Source organism: Narcine bancroftii, chromosome 14, assembly GCF_036971445.1.
Source record: "Narcine bancroftii isolate sNarBan1 chromosome 14, sNarBan1.hap1, whole genome shotgun sequence".
Lineage (NCBI taxonomy): Eukaryota > Metazoa > Chordata > Chondrichthyes > Torpediniformes > Narcinidae > Narcine > Narcine bancroftii.
The window spans coordinates 19,032,903-19,056,063 of record NC_091482.1 but is presented as its reverse complement, the minus strand read 5'-3'; the positions used below and the strand labels follow the sequence as shown (position 1 = coordinate 19,056,063).

The 23,161-nt window shown below is 37.5% G+C and overlaps 1 protein-coding gene across 4 annotated transcripts in view; it reads right to left on the bottom strand.

Annotated features, from left to right (window-relative positions):
• The window catches only part of LOC138749364 (protein-tyrosine sulfotransferase 1-like), a 73,051-nt gene that overhangs the window by 44,087 nt on the left and 5,803 nt on the right, over window positions 1–23,161 (bottom strand). For 3 of the 4 annotated variants that reach the window (XR_011348573.1, XR_011348575.1, XM_069910585.1), the window contains exons 2-4: window positions 14,254–15,213; window positions 10,725–10,923; window positions 3,074–3,124 (exon numbers count right to left, since the gene is read on the bottom strand). Coding sequence is in view for 1 of the 4 variants with exons in the window: in XM_069910585.1 (XP_069766686.1) it covers window positions 3,074–3,124; window positions 10,725–10,923; window positions 14,254–15,107 (1,104 nt within the window). In the remaining 3 variants the exon portion in view is untranslated. Of the gene's footprint in view, window positions 1–3,073; window positions 3,125–10,724; window positions 10,924–14,253; window positions 15,214–15,628; window positions 15,711–23,161 lie in introns of all 4 variants that reach the window. The other variant, XR_011348574.1, reaches the window with a different exon arrangement.

The window sequence follows — 23,161 nt, the reverse complement described above, 5'->3', positions numbered from 1 at the left end:
CTATTCTATTCTTAAATGACAATGTGGAAGATAGAAACGAGGTTAGGCACGTGCTTGCTGAAGACAAGTCTACCGATTTGAAAAATTCTATTCTATTCTTAAATGACAATGTGGAAGATAGAAACGAGGTTAGGCACGTGCTTGCTGAGGACAAGTCTACCGATTTGAAAAATTCTATTCTATTCTTAAATGACAATGTGGAAGATAGAAACGAGGTTAGGCACGTGCTTGCTGAAGACAAGTCTACCGATTTGAAAAATTCTATTCTATTCTTAAATGACAATGTGGAAGATAGAAACGAGGTTAGGCACGTGCTTGCTGAAGACAAGTCTACCGATTTGAAAAATTCTATTCTATTCTTAAATGACAATGTGGAAGATAGAAACGAGGTTAGGCACGTGCTTGCTGAAGACAAGTCTACCGATTTGAAAATTTCTTCTTTCTTTGGCTTGGCTTCGCGGACGAAGATTTATGGAGGGGGTAAAAAGTCCACGTCAGCTGCAGGCTCGTTTGTGGCTGACCAGTCCGATGCGGGACAGGCAGACACGATTGCAGCGGTTGCAAGGGAAAATTGGTTGGTTGGGGTTGGGTGTTGGGTTTTTCCTCCTTTGCCTTTTGTCAGTGAGGTGGGCTCTGCGGTCTTCTTCAAAGGAGGCTGCTGCCCGCCAAACTGTGAGGCGCCAAGATGCACGGTTTGAGGCGTTATCAGCCCACTGGCGGTGGTCAATGTGGCAGGCACCAAGAGATTTCTTTAGGCAGTCCTTGTACCTTTTCTTTGGTGCACCTCTGTCATGGTGGCCAGTGGAGAGCTCGCCATATAATACGATCTTGGGAAGGCGATGGTCCTCCATTCTGGAGACGTGACCCATCCAGCGCAGCTGGATCTTCAGCAGCGTGGACTCGATGCTGTCGACCTCTGCCATCTCGAGTACCTCGACGTTAGGGGTGTGAGCGCTCCAATGGATGTTGAGGATGGAGCGGAGACAACGCTGGTGGAAGCGTTCTAGGAGCCGTAGGTGGTGCCGGTAGAGGACCCATGATTCGGAGCCGAACAGGAGTGTGGGTATGACAACGGCTCTGTATACGCTTATCTTTGTGAGGTTTTTCAGTTGGTTGTTTTTCCAGACTCTTTTGTGTAGTCTTCCAAAGGCGCTATTTGCCTTGGCGAGTCTGTTGTCTATCTCATTGTCGATCCTTGCATCTGATGAAATGGTGCAGCCGAGATAGGTAAACTGGTTGACCGTTTTGAGTTTTGTGTGCCCGATGGAGATGTGGGGGGGCTGGTAGTCATGGTGGGGAGCTGGCTGATGGAGGACCTCAGTTTTCTTCAGGCTGACTTCCAGGCCAAACATTTTGGCAGTTTCTATTCTATTCTTAAATGACAATGTGGAAGATAGAAACGAGGTTAGGCACGTGCTTGCTGAAGACAAGTCTACCGATTTGAAAAATTCTATTCTATTCTTAAATGACAATGTGGAAGATAGAAACGAGGTTAGGCACGTGCTTGCTGAGGACAAGTCTACCGATTTGAAAAATTCTATTCTATTCTTAATTGACAATGTGGAAGATAGAAACGAGGTTAGGCACGTGCTTGCTGAAGACAAGTCTACCAATTTATTGCCTAATGATCAGATGGCTAGATGGAAAAGAGCTTTGGGAGACAATAGAAATAATGGTAGAATTGCTGTTGAAAAAAATCCAAATGGTCTTAGAAATAGTGGAAGGTGGAGAAGAAGCTGGATGGCCTCAGGTCTGAAACACCAGCCAATATGTCAACACGAGGAAAGGGGAAAACCTCAAGTGGTGAATGTGACAATTTTCCCCTCAGTAATTTACCCTCTGTTGTGTCACAGACCCAGTGGATAAAAGGGGCCGTTTCCTGCTGTATGACTCGCGTGACAAACACCGTCATTCATAATTACCTCTGATCTGATTACATTTCAACATTAAAATTATCATTGTTGTTCCAGTTGCAGCCTCGTACTTCTTATCTGCAACCTCCTTTTGCCTGCACACCCTTAATCTTAGCTTTGCACACCTCCATTTTCATTCCAACATTGGTCATGGGATTTTCAGTTGCCTCATCACTTCCCTAAACCTCCAAACTCGGGAATTTCTTTTTAAAACTTAATTTACGATGGTTCAACTTTATAATCATCCCATACAAATTGTACTAATCAACTTTTGCTTGGTATTCCCCTCCCCTTTTAAAATCAAGAAGTATGTTCTACCAACTTATTTTTCCACATGACTATCCTCTTATTCCATTTTGAGATTTATGTTTCTTACTCTCTCTAATCTTTGCTTACCTCCAATCTTGTAATTTTCATGTTTTTTAAAAAACGTTTTAAAACTGTTTGCTAGAAGAGTGTACATCTGATATTTGATCCAACCTTCTCCCCATTCACCCACACACCAATATTCTCTCATTTCCTCAAGTTTAATTGCTTTTACCCTTGCCATCTTTTATTTAGATCCCCATCAAAATGGCAACAGGTTTAGACAGGATAAATAGACAGAAACCAAGGAGTCAAGAGATTCAAAGATGACTTGAAGAACCCAAGAAATAAAATTGGGAAAGTTTTATTTTTCAAAGAAAGAATTTTCAGGTTTACAAGAGTAGGTGAAAAGAAATTAGAAAGGTATAAATTGATTGATTGAATAGGGAGCTCTGAAATCAATGTTTTTACTAATGTAAAATCCTGCATTCACCTACTATGAACTGGTTTATTCCCAACTATTTGAACCTGCAAATGATATTACCATTAAAACTTCCCAATCTTCACTATTTATGCCCTCAGGTGTCCATACGACCATCCCGAAAACTTTTGTGAATATTACTATCCGTTGGTTTCTGAGTATTTTCATATTTTAGAAATGTGACAAAAAAGCCTAAACTGAAGCCTGCAAGTTGAACATGTCTTTTTAACAGATTACACTCCCAAAAGCGATGCAACAGTCTCCTGTTCAGGCACATTTTAACTTCTAAACATGACCCAAGCTCACACATAACTCACATTTAAGGAACTCAAGAAGAAAACTCAAGTTGACATTGTGAAACCTAGTACCGTACCTGTGGCTGATCTTTTAGAAATTGAGGATGCTGAAAGTCACCTTTGATGACCTGGGAAAAGAAATTATTTCCTTTAGCATATAACATGCTTCTATGAATACAAATCCATCATAATTTATCACCAATTTAAAAAATGGTGTCAACTATTTTTTTTCCTCCAGGAAAGGTGATAACGAGGAAAAATCAAGAACTCAAGCCGGTAAAAGGAAGTTAGATGTTATAGCATTAAATTTAAAAAAAAAAGAAAATGAGAATACATTCAATAGAAAATCCAAATAGACTTCATGAATGTATACATTTTCAAGTATATAGAGCCTCATACCAAAAAGACACAAGACATTTTAAAACTCACATTAAACTGCTTCTTTTTGATTTAATTACAAACTGGAAATATTAAGGTGCTTTGAAGTTCTACTATCCACAAGGATAAAAGAGCGCCTTTTTAAAATTCATGGGAAGTGGACATCTTTGCCTTGGGAAGATGGTTGTGCAAGTTGAGTTTTTATTCAGGTGTTTCTGTATTTTCGTGGAGTGATAATTAAGGAGTATAAGTGGATTTCCCAAATGTATTTCTCCATGCTGGAGAAACTCAGCAGGTCAAACAGTGTCCTTTATATTGCAAAGATAAAGATACATAATGAACGTTTCAAGCTTGAGCCCTCCATTTTCCTTCCCAAATGTAGATGCCTCACTATTGAATTTCCAGGCAGTGGGGTTTCACTTAACTCATTTTTAGTGAGTAAAAACACCTTGATAACATTGAACAATTTGCATCATTCATTAACTTGCTGATGTTTTAAAGCAGATAAATAGGGTGCCAAGTTGTTGGATTTTGGCTGACAGCATTGCAGGAGAGATGCATTGTATCTACAAGTTATGAGCTGGGCTGGTGGTATGACTAGTTTCGGAGCAAGAGTTCATTGCTGAAGCTAGGATGTCAACAGGTTCCATTATCTTTGAAGTACCCAGCAGTTAGTCTTTTCGTAATATCACTTGGAATGAATCATACCAGAAGAATTGTGTTCCAAAGTGATGGAGCTCCTCAAGAGGATGCCAAATTTGATAATTCATTTACATTTGAGTCATGATTGTTGCACATCTTTCATTTTAAAAAGTAAATTGTGTATTCGTCATTTAGTATAGTTAAAAACCTCCCCTTCCAGCTTTGATATAATGATTGCAGTGCTACATGTGCATTCTTCAGTAGATCTATTCTGAAAGTGAGATGTAATATAACCACGGAAAGCGATATTTGTTACTTTAGCTAAAAGATAGTTCAGGACTGCATCAATGAATTGCATAGCTAGCTTCTGGGTCAGAGTGCTCTCAAATTGGGCATAAATTTGCAGGTATTAGCACATCTCTTTAATCATCAACTGCCTGGGCATCTACACCTTGCCACAGGTTACCTTGCTAGTCAGTTTTCATTCACCTAGAATGTCAGCAAGTTCAATCAACTACTACTGCCAAGTGGAGATAACTTTGATACGCACTTGTGTATGGTAACTGCTGAATCGAGAAGCATTCAGATTTTCCAGTAGGTTATTGATGCTAAAGAGCACTTCAATAAAATTGCAGACTCTTTCCATTATGCAACACTTTGCTGATCATTTAAAGTTGATAGAGTAGTAATTGGCCATTTTGATTTGTCCTACTTTTTACAGATTGATATACCTGACCAGTGTTGCTCTAATAACTGCTCTCAGCAAAGAGAATGAAAGCAAATGTGTGATCAGTTAACTCAGCCACAGGTATTTAACAGGTGAGCCTTTCAGGGGCTCATGTAAAAATACTAATCCTGCTGGATGTTATTTTTACAGAATATGCCTGTATTCTTTTTTGTTCATGGGCAGATAATTGGTTTATTATTTTTGCCAGAAATATTTTGTTGGCAAAGTGAAAAAAATGCTCAAATTGAAACAATTGGTGTTTATTGTCATTGCCAAAAATTTGTAGTAAACAGACTCAGATATTTTATCCATATGAATGAAATTAATTATCGCCATGCTATAACCCATACATTTGTATCAGGGAATTTGGATATTTAGGACATCACCAAATTGGAGCAGAGTTTATATTTCAGGAGGGGGTGGTGGGGTCAATGTCATAATGAGAGGAGGCCATAGCACGATCCAAAAAAAAAGTTATTGTCCAACCAGAAGCCAATGAGTACAAGGCAAATAGAGTAATGGACAAATTGGAACCTGGGTGTAACATTTTGAATGATCTCAAATTCACAGAAGAATAAACAACCAGTAGCATATTGGAGATCAAATAACAATGGGAGATTAGCAACAGATTTAACGCTTACAATAAATACCAAAAGCAGCACATAATATTCCAAATCTGATTGACAAAAATAATCGAAATATAGTCCAGTATTTCGTCAGCCTTACAGATAGCAGCTCACTCTTTTCCTCAAGTGGCCTTTCTATGAATGCAAGTGAGTGCTGACAAGTTATTTTGATGCATGGTAGATCAACAAATAATAATAATCCAGAGAGGAAGCAATGAAATTTATGAAATTTTAGCCCTTCTACATGAGCAATAAAAGAACAAACCTTTGGATGTGACAACAGTTCTCAACGGAGACAAAAATGAAATCTATGATCTGTTAACTCAGTACATGCTTATATATAATGGCAGACTCTGCATTTGCATGGACTGGAACTCCTCAAACACTCAAACATTAAACACAATTTGTGGCTGAGTTAACCAAACACATGTTGAATAGTTGCTTCCATTAGTCCCAGGCATCTTGGTTACATTATTCAAAAATACAAGATCAAGCTTTAGTCATTATTTTCTGTTTTCAATTTAACCCTACTGATACAGAAAGTTGCTCTTCAGATTAATTTAAACTTTGAAAGTGCTAAAAAAAATATCTGTCATGTCATCTTCATTCAACAGTTGAGCCAAAACAAGTCCAACCTTATGATTTATTATTAAAAGTTGCCACAAGGTTTTACCCTGAAGCAGTCTGAAATGTTGTGAATAGATGGCAACTTACTCAAGTTGAACATCATGTTCAGTGCATGTGATCCAAAAGAGCTATTCCTGGGCAGTAATGTTTTTAAAAAATCAGTCATCAGAAGAGGGAAGGCACAGAAATATTCCATAAAATTAAATTTCAAGAATCAGCAGGCACTCGACTAAGCTGGAGTTAATCTTCACTCAGCACGATACCTGTGGCTTTCATGCAGCATACTGCCTGTTAACCTATTAACGATATTGTCCCAATATAATGTAAAACTACACAAGAAAACAGAAATCAGCCATATTTCTGCTTCACAGAATAAACTACTTAGTACTACCAAATAATTTAATAAAGAGCAAAGAATTGCTGGAGGCATGCAAGAAATAGTGAATATTTTCAGTCTGGACCCATAATGAACCTTGTCAATGCTCACTCAGGTAAGGGCACCCTATAACAAAACCTGGAAATTTCCAGCACTCTTATTCTTCAAGCCCCCTGATAGTAAACTTGCTACAATTTACTGGCAGGTTTACCATCAAGGTATCCAGTATTTTCAATCCTTGACGGGACAACTTAAATACAGTGAAATTAACCCTTTGGAAAGGAAGTCAGATTTAGAAATGGAGAAAAATTGATCCAGCAATATCAGGCTAACTATAAAGGTAAAGGTTCCATTATTGTCACTACATTTAGAATACAACATTCATGAAATTCTTTATCTTTTGTCTACCATAAGGCACTGGTGCTCCGAGGCAGTCTCACCTCCAAGTACTGACCTGTCCTAGCCTGCTTAGCTTCGGAGATCAGACAATCTCAGGCATATAGATGCAAGGATATCTTCATACAAATTGTTCATCACATGAACAATATTTCAGAGACTGATTCTCAGAATTCTGGACTACAATTTAATCTTGAGACGATCAGGTTATTTCGTTCCTAAAGTGGGTGTCTCTACAAACAAGAAATCAGAAAGATTTGACATTGTTAGCACCTACCAGAATAACTTGCCAATTCTTCTGGAGGACTAATTACACTTGAAATCCAGCAGCCATTTCTGAACATCAAGTTTCACAAACAACCATGTGTGATGACAAACAATTCTGAATGGATGTTGTAGGAAAGCTAAAACACCATTATGGCAAAACATGATCTCGACAAGAACCTTGCAAATTCTGTGACAAGTACTTTACTGATACTCTATCAATTCTGGGGTCCAGCAATTGTGATATTTTCAAGCTGTCTGAATAGTTAGTCACATTAAAGTTTCCTACAGTAATGCCATAATTTATCTTTAAATATCAGTGGCAAAAGGCAAGGAAATCCACAGACCAACCAAGACAATGAAATATCGAATAGAAGTTTAAAACAGTCATGCAAGGAATTTAATTTTTTGAAGAGCCAGATAGTTTGCTAATTAAAAATTCAAATTGCAGGCAACAAATTGCAAGTTTTCCATGGCATTTGACAGTGGAGAAAGTTTTTTAAAAAAAACACACACAAAAGCTTAAGACCTGTTAACTCAGTGATTTCAGCTCAATTTCTCTGGGGAAAAAATCCAAAGCACACAACATGCGAAGCTGCGCAGGATCACCAAAATTTTCACAAGTTCCACCTTCAGCTAAGCACTTGCAAAAATACTCAAGATGCCATCGGTTACACATGCACAGGTATTTCCCCCCCCCCCCCCCCCCCCATTGTTACTGTTGCAAAATCCATGAAAATATAATGAAGGTAATGTAGAGAAAGTAATAAATATTGAATAGGTACAATAATTCAATCGCTTTAAAATTATCAATGCTTGTTGTAAAAGGGACTCAGTTGATCAGTTGAAGAAAGGCACTTGCAAAATTTTAAACACATCCAGCTTTCGATAGCATTTCAGCCTCAACATGTGAACAATACAAGAATTTTAATTTAATTTCAAACATTTAAACAGATAATACTGGAGGTATTCTGGTCAGGTAATATCTGCAGTCTGAAAGAAATTTGGGGCTTGTTTCCTTCATGTTTTAACATCAAGGTTTTCTGGATTTTTGGACTTCTAGTATTTTCACGGAGGACCAGAGAATGCGGTTTTGTCAGGTTGTACTCGTGCAATCAGATTATAAATAAATGAAGTATAGTTCACAACCTGAATCACCTTGTAACCTGTGTATTTTCATTTTTGATAAACATAAGTATGATGCATAAACAGTACAAACAGGCTGGAGGAGGTGAGAGTTGGACTCTTGCATTACTCCTGCAAACAGTGGAGGAGGTGCAAGTTGGACTCTTGCATTACTCCTGCAAACAGTGGAGGAGGTGCTAGTTGGACTCTTGCATTACTCCTGCAAACAGTGGAGGAGGTGCTAGTTGGACTCTTGCATTACTCCTGCAAACAGGCTGGAGGAGGTGCTAGTTGGATTCTTGCATTACTCCTGCAAACAGTGGAGGAGGTGCTAGTTGGACTCTTGCATTACTCCTGCAAACAGTGGAGGAGGTGCTAGTTGGACTCTTGCATTACTCCTGCAAACAGGCTGGAGGAGGTGCTAGTTGGATTCTTGCATTACTCCTGCAAACAGTGGAACCATAAAAATGGAAGTGCACGCAGCTTTGCTTAAATTCTTTCAATTCTGACTTTGATGAACATAGTTATCAAATATTTAACCGATTGAGCTGAAAAATAAAGCAAGACGTGATTTTCAGTAACTTTATTTTTAAAAAATGCACGATACAAAAAAAAGACGTGACAGTCAGATTTCATACAATGAACTAAAATTATGGTTTTTAATCATGTAGCAATCTTTACCCAATTTTAAACCAGTACATGAAAGAGCTATATGGACATTTAAATGACCAATACAAAATATATTTAAACACAAAGCAACAATACACGTAAACAAACCTAGAACCTTTTTCTTCCTGCATTACTAAGGCAAATACCTCAGATCATTCCACCATTTGTTTCATAGGTGGTTCCAATGCTAAAGAGTCTTCAATTGGCTCTGGGGAATAACTTTCTTAAAAATTCTCCATTTAATTTAAAAATGAACATACAATCATGAGGGATGTACATGTGTCTTTACATTAATTTCAACATCCATTTGATGTTAGGGGTATGTGGAATTACAAGGTTAATCTAGGCAATGAAACAAACTAGTGGATAAAGTTACCTCGAACAGTAATCTTAAATGACAACATCCAAGACATTTTATTATATTGCTATTTAAAAATGTTCTAGAAAATGTAGCATTAAGCTATGGTCTACAAAATTAGTTTGATTTTAATAAAATTGGTCTGATTCATATTTCGTAAATGTTAAAACAACCATCATGAATTATTTAGAGGAAAAGTTTGATTTTTTTTGAATGTGACAATTAGCTGAAAATTTAATATTCCTACAAGTTTAAACCACTTGCAGGAAAACTAACTATGGAACAATTTTCTAATATTGGAAACAATGACAAGGTTGCTTAAAGCTTCATGTACAATACATCTTCAAAATAGTATTCACATTCCCAATTCCAAAAACTGCAGCAAGTTTGTTGTTATTTTTAATTAAAAAGTGCAGAGTAAAAAAGGAGAAAAAAAGATGCCTTGCAGCTAAGAACTCAAAGTGCAGGAAATTCCAGCTTTCCACAAGCAAAGCAATCCCAAACTTTCAAAGCAAAGAAATCATATATTTAAAACATACAGAAAAACTCCATTTAATTAATTCTTTTTAATTTTAACACGTGATTATAATTACTGGTAGTTAAGTTTGTCAATTAGAATGCAGTTCTGAGTTTTACATCATTTAAAAACCAAAGGATCACAGACTGTTCTTCGTATTTGCAAGGTTTGCTTTTAAGTGTCAAACGCATCAAAACATGCATGAAAATACAATCTTAGATTTAAAATAATTTTTGTATATAGTAATAAACTATTACTATAGTAATAAACTCTGAACAATAAACACAATTTAAATCAAGAGCTATTGCCATTCTCAATTTTAACATTTTGCCAACCTCTTTAACACACTTAAAATCATTTTAACAAACACAAATGGGAATATTTAAAAAGTAGTCTCATTCCAGACCAACTGGTCCCATGGACAGTGGAATGAACCTGCTCATCTATTCCTGTATATGGTCTTCCTAATACACATGTTCAACCGAATTTTTCTCCTGGAAGATTGAGTTTTTTCATGTGTTTTAAATGGAATATTATAATTGCATGGAAACCATTTGTTTCAGACTGCACTAAAGAACAGCAAACTCAGGTCAATAATTTGTACAGCTCAACTTGTAACAAATTTCTTGCATAGAGTTTCAGATTTAAATCCATAACTTCCATATTGATTTTTTTTTAAAAAAATTGCTATGAGAAAGAACATTCACTTTATTCAAATCAAATGAGTCTGTGGAGTTTTATTGTAGAAGATATTTATGAAAATAATTTGCCTGCAATTCTTTGGTTTTATACACATCTCCACAAGATCAAGACATTGCATCTATTCCCTTAAGCCAACTTTTCATTACATTAAAAAAAATCGAAAGAAAAAAATACTGGGGATACAACAGAAGCATGAAGAGAAAACAACAGAACTCAGATTTCACAGGCCAGGAAACTAAATGTCATGTTCAACCACTTTCTGCAGGAACAATATCAGTCATTTGAGAAGGATGTTCCAGATATTTAAATTCTTACACCTACCCTTTTAGAGTTTTCAATAACTGCTGGATCTGGTTTTCCATAATTTGGTGGATTTGCATATGGATCATATCCAAGCTTTGCTAACATAGGGGCAATCACAGGCATTTCACGAACTACTTCATGTGGAATTTTTCCCACCCATTTTGTTAAGGCTTCAATATTGACTGGTTTGATGACTTGATCTGTAGATCGTTCAACCCTGTAATATTAAAAACAATGCAAAGTTTAGCTTTTAGATCAAAGATGCTTGCAAATGCAGAACCATGCACAAAATTGACTTTTATTGATATCACAGATCAACAGCATTAAATCCTTCTCCCTTTAAAATTCAAATACTATTTAATAATCAACATTTCAATCAACAATTATGCTTCAGTAAGTTCCATAAAAATCTATTGACTATTCTAATAAAAGCTTTGAAAAATAACAATGCTAATAAATTAAATACTCTCACTCCTTTTAGAATGAGGAACTATTTGGCAATGTGTTATACCTAGCCATCTTCCTTCAATGTCAGTAAAATGATTAATATGAAGTAATATTCAGTCAGCAAGTTTACAGTACTGTATACTATAATTTAATTTTAGTTGATAAATAGTCAAATTACATTTCCTTCAATGGCAATCAGAGACTCATTGCTCTCAGACTTTCATAATACAGGTTGTACCTCTTTAAACAGGCAATGTTAGGACCTGGCCATTCCCGGAAAACAGAAATGGACCCCTGAGGGAACACTTATTAGTACTAGCACCATCTTCTGCACCTCTCGCCTGCTTGGATGACATCCAGAAGGGCTAAAGTACAGCTGAATATAGAAATTAATGTGATTGTATCACCAAAACATTCAGCTGCAATGTAAACAGATTTTGGCACATTAGCGCTGTAAAAGAGCTGCCCTGGTGGCAGCTCTGCAAACTAATGGCGGCAGAATCAAAACGTGCCAGACCACGGGAGTTGCTGCTGGACCACAGAGCGCCAGATTAGAGAAGTACAACTTGTTCCAACGTTCCGTTAGAGAATGACAATATTAAGAGAATGACAATATTAAGAGAATGACAATATTAAGAGAATGCAAAAAAAATGCTATCCTCTCTCAGGATACTAGAATTAACATTTTCATGGAAATTTAAATGAATTCATTTTTGTTTAAAATATAGTGAAATTTCATCTTTCAACGACATTTTAAAAAGTAATTGGTTTAGTTAGCCAAAGTTTGCAGAACAAGTTTAACACCATTTCACATTTAAATATTTAACTTCTGAATGTGGCATGCGTAACAACAGTTGCACCTCAAATTTAAAAATTGAACTCTAGCCACCAGATGGCACAGTTGCATCTCAAACGCCTGAATTCTTCTCCACATCAAGCTGCTTCCTTCATGTTCATAAATCAAATTTGGTTTTGCTCAAAAGTGAGGAATGTTGCAAATAGTAAAGAACATTTTAAAATATATAGACTGATCATTTATGGTTTAAGCAACATCTAAAATGGTAGAAGGGAAAGCACAAGCATCATGACGTAAGTATTGGACATAGACGCTGGCTTTCCCTGCTCTATGCTGCAACAACCTGAATAACTTAGAGAAAAGCTGTACCCCATCTCTACAAAATTTCAAATACAAATTCTTGGCCCAGATTTTGCAAATAGTTTGGTCCTGATCCTTTTCACAGCCCTTATAACCAAAGTTAGCCTCAAGCAACTAGCAAAAAGGAAAATAATTAAGTTTAAAATATGGAAGATTTAAATTTACGCACCTTGCCTCAAGTTAACCATTTACTCAACATACAGTCACAAGCAACTGGGAAATTCATTTATTCAACATTACCAATCCCTGTAGCTGCCAGAAGTCAGGATTGTTACTTACTGTGTGTTGATTTCTTGGTTAAGGGAAAAGAGCTACAAAAGAAGCCTACCCACCCTAGTTTGCTCTGACTTGTCAAAAGATATCATTTCAATCCTTCCAAAATAGCTCCAATAGTTTTATTCAACAACCAAACTGAAGTGAAATTCAATTAAATATTTACATTATTAGGTATGGAAGTTCAAATGCATATTTAAAAAGATTGCTCTCCATAATTTTTGACCAACTATGCAAAACCAGAGGGGTTTCTGATATGCCAATTTGATGTTGACATCTTAATAGGACCACGTTCCAGAGATCTTTTCAACATGGAACTTAAACTATTGAGTTCTGTGCTTAGATCAGCACCAAAAGAGAATACTCAAATTTAACCAAAACCAGAGATGTGACATCCAAAATACAACCACACAAATACAAATAACCAAATTACTATTGTAATAACATTTTGTGCCTTAAACACCTGCAGATATCCTAAAAAAAAACCCCAGCTTAACAAGGAATTGTGTGACTGCATTTGAACTACTCCCACTGCTACAACAGGCCTGCTGTAGGAATAAATGGTTGTAAATCAAATGTTAACTTGAGGATTAATATTCTTCTGGCCTGAACATTGATATTTCTAATTTTTTGGTAACCCACAACCCCATCTCATTCCATTGTTTCCATTTTTCTTTATCTACTCATTTTTTTTTCCCTCCAACTTTTTCTGCCCTTTCTAGTGGTCTCCTCACTTGTCTCTCCAACTCTGGGCCACTCCCCCATAAAAAGGTCAAGACCTAAAACACTGACTGACCAATTCTACCCACGGATGCTGCCTGATCTGTTGAATTCTTCCAGCATTTATACACACATAGACACACACTCACACAGACACACACACACACACACACACACACACACACACACACACACACAGACACACACACACAGACACACACACACACACACAGACACACACACACAGACACACACACACAGACACACACACACAGACACACACACACAGACACACACACAGACACACACACAGACACACACACAGACACACACACAGACACACACACAGACACACACACAGACACACACACAGACACACACACAGACACACACACAGACACACACACAGACACACACACAGACACACACACACACAGACACACACACAGACACACACACAGACACACACACACACAGACACACACACAGACACACACACAGACACACACACAGACACACACACAGACACACACACAGACACACACACAGACACACACACAGACACACACACAGACACACACACAGACACACACACAGACACACACACAGACACACACACAGACACACACACAGACACACACACAGACACACACACAGACACACACACAGACACACACACAGACACACACACAGACACACACACAGACACACACACAGACACACACACACACACACACACACACACACACACACACAGACACACAAAGGCTGAGCACACATAGGATGACTGAGTTTCCCCTTGGTACTTCTTAAGAGTATATTTGTAACCACAAAAATAATTACCTCTCCTCAAGTCTTGTAAACTAATCACCAGTGAAAATAATGCTTTATGCAAATTAATGTGAATAAAATCTATAATTATACAAACTTTTAAAATAAATATATACTTACTTGGAAAGAGAAACACCACCTGCTTTCCCTATCATTTCTTCGTGATGCAATACTGCCGTATTCCAAGGAATGTCAAGAAATTTCAGAACATTTTTCATCCATGTTGCTGGATGCAGAACAAGTTGTTCATAATGTACTGGCAAACACTTATTAAACCCAGTGTCCAAACACTGGTTATACATGGTTTCAATAGCACGGTTCCACTTTGTTAAGCAGTCTCTGTAACTGCTGAGGTCAAAACCTGCAATGGTAACTTTCCGAGTAATCATTGAATGGACTGAAGCACGACCATCTCGTATCATTAAAATAAATTTGGCATTAGGAAATATTTTACTTAAGTAAGTCAATGATTTAAGGGCAAATGGATCTTTATTGCACAAATATGTAGCAGGTTCGCCATGTTTCACAATAATTTCTAATAAAAAGGCTTGCATGGCTGAATCCAGCACCTCATCTGTCACACCAGCTTCATCTAATCGTTGTTTCTCTCGGCCAGATTTGCTCCACATATGCTTCATTGCCAGGATTCGAGGAATAACCCTGGTCTCTTCCCCACAGCGAACATCAGGATGAGCATCGAGCATGGCCCTCATGAGTGTGGTGCCACTTCGTGGAACTCCTCCAATAAATATTAATGGCATATCTTTGTTGTAAATAAATCTGGTTGAATTATTTTTGAATCCAGTTCCTGAAACATAATTTAATGATATTCCATTGCCCAACACCTCTGGATGTCTCAGGTTGTGATCCATTTTGTGGTGGCATTCCAATGCATGATGGCCAAGATAAAACACAGTTAGTGAACTGATCACTAAACATGCCAAAAGCAAGTTGTGTTTTAATTTTCCTATCATTTTTAAATACTACAAAATTGATATTGACCCAGATTTCCAAAACAGTCCTCTATAAATGTTGTTTACATCAATTCCAAGGCACCAAAAAATACAGGAGCATGTACATCTGGAAAAAAAACCCAAAAAATTATGAATAGCTTGAAAGAAATTACAACAGACCAAACAAATTAAACTTTCCATCTCAGTTAACAAACAAACTGTGTCCTTAATCTTTATTCCCATGGCAAATATTTTGTGGTTTGAAAATATTAAGTTCCATTTTAAAATGTACATTTTAAGTTCTGCATTACACAAGGTCAAAGTCAAGCACAAATATATTATAAACATTAAATTGTAAACCAGAATTTACAAAAAAAGTTAGGGGAAGAACCTAAAACTTTCAAAATGCTCAAGTATTGTTCAAATTCTATTTTTGCAGTTTAGATCAAAAAGATAGCTATTTCTAGAACAGTAAAATCATATTTGCTTTACATTATAACAGATTTGTGTTAATCTTTAGTTATAAAATATATATTTCTTACTAAGTTAGTTTGTGGGCTGGATTCAGAGTCATACACAGGCGACATTACATTTACAGAAGCTCAGAGTTAATTTTCAACGCATCTGGAAAAAAGAGCCATAAAACTGAAGTTGTTTCTTAATTGATTACTGTGTGTGGTCTTAAAAGTATTTGTGTGTACATTCAACTGTTAATGCTGGCAGCTGTTTCAAAACTCAAGAACCATTACCTGTGTAGATTTTATGGAATCATATAACCACTTAAACAAAGAGATCAGAGGTTTGTGGATGTGAAGTGACAAATGTGTTTTGGACAGAAATGAAACTGAAACAGTAGTGATGTCATGTCACATGATTTCAGAAAACAAATGAAGGGAGAGACATTTTTTAAACCATTTGGAAGAAATTGACTCTCCTGTGAAAGACACGGAGGTAAAACAGTAGTCTCTGGAGAGAGAAAGAGATGCTGCTCTGTATATTATCTTTATCATAGGAGACAGACAATATCAGTGGCCATAAAGAGTCACTTAATTTTCTCTTTGAATAAGGAGGCCAGTTTTGGAATTGAAGATACGGTAACTATAAAAGGTACTGTTGTGTGTTACTCCTGGAAAAGGGGAGCACAAAACAAGTGGCTATAAAATAATTAAGACCACCTTGCTCTTGATTAAGAAATAAATCAGTGAAAAACAGACTCCATAACTCTTAGGCAACAGAAGAGGACGTTTGTGAAATCACTTGGAGGAAGAAATATCTCTCTCAAAGACAACTCATCAAAAGACTCGTGAGTTTAAAGAGATCAGAAGACAATGTTTAAAAGTGATTCAAAATTACTTTTGAACTGCAATTTAAAAATCAAGCAAAAAGATGTTTGATGCTGGTTTATAATGGACATTTTGGATTCAAGATTAAACCATAATGGTTTGAATTTTAACGCGCACACATACACACACACACACCTACATTTGCGCATAGTAGGAATTAAGTTAGAGTTCAGTTTAGAGATTAGAAATGTTGTTAAAAATTTAATTAAAAAATATTATTTTGAATTTACCATTGTCTGGTAAACTTTGTTAGTACCAATAGAACATGGTTTATTTTATATTTTCTCTTCATAGAGCTTGGTTAAGTGACACCTCCTCTTTGACGCAAATGCTATAAACTATAGCAGGCTTGTATCTTAAACCCACTACCATCAAGAATGTGGTATAGGAATATCAAAATCAGGACTGCCAGGCTAGGGAATAGCAGGGTGTGAGACTGAGGAACAATATTCTGCAACTGTGTAAATCATCCAAATATTTATTTTGATTATTTAGGTGATCATTATGCACTGTGGATTGTGTACATATACAACCCTTGTAAAGTAACACAGTACATAATGATCACCCAAATAATCAAGTCTGGGTCTTCCACAAACATGGCTTTCTCTCCACCACTATTGACTCAGCCCTCACCCACATCTCCTCCATTCCCCGCTCATCTGCCCTAGCCCCCCACTCTAGAAACAATAAACACAGAATCTCCCTCGCCCTCACCTACCACCCCACCAGCCTCCCATCCAACACATTATCCGCCGGAATTTCCGGTACTTACTGACCCCACCATCAGAAACATTTTTCCTTCTCCTCTCCTCTCAGCCTTGCATAAGGACCGCTCCCTCCATGACACCCTTGTGCACTCATCCCTCCCCACTCATCGCGCCCCCCTCCCCCAGCACCTTCCACTGTGGTTGTAGGAAGTGTACCCACACCTCCTCCCTCACCTCGGTCCGAGATCCCAAACAGACCTTTCAGGTGAAGCCACACTTCACTTGTACCTCCAAAGAACTCATTTACTGCATCTGGTGCACCCTCTGTGGCCTCCTCTCCATCCACAATAAAAGCGACCTCCCTGTAGCCAACCATTTCAATTCTGAGTTACACTCTCAAGCTCACATGTCTGCCCATGGCCTTTCACACTACCTCACACTGACCACCTGAAGATTGGAGGAACAACACCTCAGTTATCATTTGGGCACCTTCAAACCCCAAGGCATGAACATCGAGTTCACTGCATTCGACTAATAAGCTTGCTTTTCTCCCCCCTCCCACTCTTTAACTAGTTACTCCAGTTCCTATTTCCTTTCTCTCTCCACCTAGCCTAGACTCCTCTCCCGTTCCCAGTGTTCCCCCCCCTACCTACTACCCTCACCCCCCCCTTTGTTCAGACATCTCTCATGCTCCCCCATACCTTAATAATGGGCTTGTCCAAAACGTTGGTGATGTACCGTTGCTACATAAAGGCACTGTTTGACCTGCTGAGTTTCTCCAGCATTTCTGTTTTTTTTTCCACCCAAATAATCAATATGCATCACCATTAGAATGATTTACATCCCTTTTAAAGCTAGAGTCGTCCATGTTCAATCAGATGATAATAAACCTGAACATGTAAATGCACTCTACACTTGGTCAAGAATATCTTAAACACCAATACCTAATTTGGGTTTCATCAGAACCTCTCAGTTTTTGACCTCATAGCCTTGTTCCATACACAGACCAAAGAAAAATTCCAGAAGCAAGGTTAACCTCTGACTGCAGCTGATTTTTCAAGTAATCTCAAGTAGGATGGACAAGGGAGAGGCTTTGGATTTTCAAAAGGCCTTTGATAGGTGCTGCATAAAAGGTTGCTTAATGAGATGAGAGCCCATGGAATTGCAGGAAGATATTAGATTGGGTGGAGCATTGGCTGATAGGCAGAAAGCAAAGGGTGGGAATAAAGGGATCCCGTTCTGGTTGGCTGCCGGTTACTAATGATGTTTGACTGGAGTTGGTGTTAGGACTGCTTCTGTTTACAATGTAAATCAATGATTTAGATTATGGATGAAATGGTTTTGTGGCTAAATTTGCAAATGACACCAAGATAGGTAGAGGAGCAGGAAGCAATGAAGAAACTGAACGGTTGCAGAGACTTAGATAGTTTAAGAGAGTGGACAAAGAAATAGCAGATGAGATGCAATATTGAGAAATGTATGATTGTACATTTTGGAAAAAGAAATAAACAGGCAGATTATTATAGAGATGGGGAGAAAATTGAAAATTCAGAAGTGCAAAGGGACTTGAGGGCCCTTGTGCAGGATACCCTAAAATTTAACCACCAGGTTGGATCAGCAGTTAAAAAAAAAAAAGCAAATGCTATGTTGGCATTCATTTCAAGAGGAATAGTGTACAACAGAATGCAGGTGTTGATGAGGCTCATCATTTTGACTACTGTATGCAGTTTTGAGCTCCTTATCTCAGAAGGAATGTACTGATGTTGGAGAGAGTTCAGAGAAGATTTATGAGGATGATTCCTGGATTGAAAGGGCTAACATATGAAGAATGTTTATCGGCTCTTCGACTGTATTCATTGGAGTATAGAAGAATGAGAGGGGATCTCATCGAAACACTTCAAATGCTGAAAGGATTGGACAGTGTTAATGTGAACAAGATGCTTCCCTTTGTAGGTTCTTCCAGGACAGTCTTAGAATTGGAGGGTACCCATTTATAACAGAGGTGAGGAGAAATTTCTTTAGCCAAAGGGTCATGGATGTGTGGAATTCGTTGCCACGTACAGCTGTGGAGGCCTGATCATTTTGGGCGGGGGGAGTTTAATAAGGGGATTGATAGGTATCTAATTAGTCAAGGTATCAAGGGATTATGGGGAACAGGTCGGAAAATGGAACTAGATGTGAGAATGGTTTAACTCATGGTGGAGTAATGGAGAAGACTTGATGGGCCAAATGGTCTGCTTCTGTTTCTTTATCGTGTGATCTCAAGACAGCAGTTGATCATTTATTTCATCCAACTGCTCGAGCAAAGGATATGTTAGTCCAAGAAGTTGCACATTTTCTTGCCATCATGATGCACAGTCCTCACAGATATACAATTTTAAGGAGTATCCTTTGAAATTTGAGGCTGCAAATTAGGACATGATAGGTTTGACATTTCATGTGCTCTGAAGAAGAAATAAAGCTACCAATAACAGCACGTTTAGCACAAATGATCTTGAGGTATGGGGTGTTGAAATGAATGCAACAATCAGAAATAATATCCATACTCTGATCTTATGGTCATTAATAAATGAACCTCAAAATTATTGGACCTAGGTCATTGTTTTCTCATTTATTTCTACACAGAGCAAAACGTAATTGCTGAACTCTGGCCTCTGCATCCATGGGAATTTCAGAGAGAAAACAAGAATCAATAATCTATTCAGCACTTCGAGTTGAACACTGGCAAAATTGCAAATGCTTCAACCATCCTCAGGAATATTTCCACCATCAGCAATGGCAGATTATATGATGATATTCTTGAAGCCTCTCCTCTTAGCTGTTAACTAATTCACAAATTGGACTTGGTGGCATCGAGGTTCAACGTGGGCCAGAGATTGCGAGTTTTTTTCAACTTCACATGTTGGACATTACTTTGCTGCAAAGCATCAGGACCACTGATTTTTACTTGCATCTGGCGCTGCTCATGGCATGGATTTTCCATTGTGTCATGATGGATCCCCTAGCTTGCTAGTAAATCATAAAACAAGGGATATGCAAGACCAGGAGGTTACACATTTTCTTGCCATTGTGATCCTCAGCTCCTCGTGGCTATACAATTTTAAGCTGTCAGATGTGTGCTTGGAGCAAACGATTTTACATAATCGTAGTGCCACATGAACAGATGGTATCATAGCATGTTAAGAGAAGACCTTCTCTCCGTAACAACTGATATAGGACAGCCAGCAATGGTACCATCAAGCTATTCTTGGTGATGGACATTGAAGCCTGCTCCTTCCAAGCATTGGTCAACAGAGAACACAGCATTCATTGAGGAATGATGGTACTGTAATTGATATCGACAAAGAATTCTTGCCCATTTTTAATTGATGCCATATGACCATTTTGAAGCTTCGAAGGGCTACCCCTTCTTGCCTTCACATCACCTTACCAACAATACTGGCAGTGTCTGTCTGGTAAACAGAATAGGACTTATTCAGGAATTAGGGGTGAATGAATCTGACAGATGAGCTTTAAACCATGTTACTGCTGACCAAATTATTCTAGGCTGTTACCATGTTCAGCAAATTTAAAAATCCATTCTGTCACAACTCTCACTCAAATTCAGCAAAAACCCCATCATCCATTCATCTTCCTCCAAGTGATCTTAGTGACATTTTCATTCATTTTCCTGTGCAAGGGCTGCCCAATTACATCTAATTTTCACATTCAATTATCTCCTTGCAACTGCTTGACCCTGTCAAAGCAAATATTTGACTCAGACAATATTAATCACAACCTTGATGAAAAAAAAAATTAAAATGCTATTCTTACAACATTGTTGCATAATCCATCAAGCATCTCCTCAGCCTTTGGTTCTCTACTCGTACCCACCTGAACCTCTACCTCTGAATGTTAATCCATGGGTATCTTTTTCACATTTCTTCTGTTCACAACTATTAGCCTCCCTATATATTAATCCTGCAATTTTAAAAAGATTTGTGTTCAAATCAGCCTTTTTATTGTTTCCTTTCTCTATAACCTCAATCAATATAACCATCCAGGTTCCAAACTCCAAAATTCCCTCTCCAAGACCACTTTACAATTTAACTTAAATCAAACTTAGTTATAGATGGTAATACAACCCTCGATTTTACATGTGACACATCTTTTGACATTTAAAAATAAATGCAAACTCTTTTAGTTAACTCGCTTCTCCGTAAACTTTATAAGTTGAAATTCTGTTTCACTGAATCATTTCATCATCTAACTTAGAAGAACTTAGAAGACTTAGATAGCAAGTAAATAATTACTTCTGCAAGTAATTTGGCAATCACTGTCTTGGTATACAAACCTGTGAATTATCTCAACATTTACAGTGCCCATATTTCAATATCCACCATACCCTGTTCACCTCACAATATTTCTCACTGATCTTTAATTATTTTCCACTTTACCAACATCTTAAATTTTTAAATTATCATCCCTTGCCTTACATTCACTTCCAGGCCTACAATAACTCAAGATATCAATGGATTTTAAGTGAAACCCAAGCTCTCTTCTCAAAACATTTCAATAAACTGAATATTAATTTTCTATTCAATGCAGTTCTTTAAAAGTAATGTGAATAGAGCAGAACCCATGAATGGACTAAATTTAAATTTCCAGGAGGCATTTGATAAGGTAATGCATCAAAGATTATTGCAGAAAAGAAGGCTTATGGTGTAGTTTAAAATAAATTATATAGTTATTAGGAAACAGAGTAAAGCTAAATGGGTCTTTTTTTCTGTTGACAAGATGTAATGAGTTTTGCGTCAACTGAGGCCTTAACATTTTACAACTTGTAGATGATTTGGACAAAAACAAAGGTATGGTTGCTTAAAGTATGGATAATAAATATCAGTCGGAAAGAAAGCTATAAAAGAGGACACAGGAGATTACAAAAACAAGAGTAATAGAGAAGAGCTCCATTATCCATTGAACCATACTGATAGTTCAGCTTCTAAAACATCAGATTCTGATTCCTGTGCTTCTTTTAAAACACTCCCAAGATCCCAGTTCCTGAGCTCTCTTTAATATACGAGAGTCCTGTTTCCCACTTTCAACTGACAGGAAAATTAATTAAGTAGAACATCTGAAATAAAAAGTAATTGAAATATGCTGGAGTTCTAATTGGGACCAGGATACAATAGTCCAGGAGATCTGCTAGTCCAGCACCGCAAAAGTCTAGGTGGGGTGGAGTAAAACACAAAAATGGTTGAAGTAAAAACACAATGCTGGAGAAACTCAGTGTACTTTATATAGCAAAGATAAAGATGCATAACCAATACGTCAGGCTTTTAATTTGAGTTTTATTGTGCCAAGGTGAAAGATTGCGGAGGTCCAAGATGCACAAAGATCTGTATGCCCAAGTGCATCATTCACCAAAAGGCTACCTCCAGGTACATCAAATATCTGGTACATTAAAGTCTTTAACTTCCTATTTCTATATTCAATTCTCCTTGGTGTGAATGCTTCAGTTATATAGGGCACTGGTCTCCTTATATGATATGAGGGAATTTATTGTTACAAGTATAATGTGCAGATACACTGAAATTCTCACCTGCTGAACCAATAAACCAACAATAATTACCATAATGGTATACAACTATACTGCACTATGCATCAGAATAAAAAAATTAAAATATTTATCTTTCATTTGGTATTTTTAGGATTGATGTAGATACATTCATCATTATCTAATATTTAGAATGGGTATGTGTGGTGGTGAAAAGGAGGCAGCTACAGCCATGATTTAAACCAAAGGCAAAGTTTGCTCAAGATGTCAATAGACAATAAACAATAGGAGCTGGAGTAGGCCCTTCGGCCCGTCGAGCCAGCACCGCCATTTTACAGATCATGGCTGATCACTACCATCAGTACCCCTTTCCAGCCTTATCCCCATAACCCTCAACTCCTTTGCCCACTAGAGTCTTATCTAACTCTCTTTTGAACATAATCAGCGAATCTGCCTCGACCACCCTCTGTGGCAGAGCATTCCACAGAT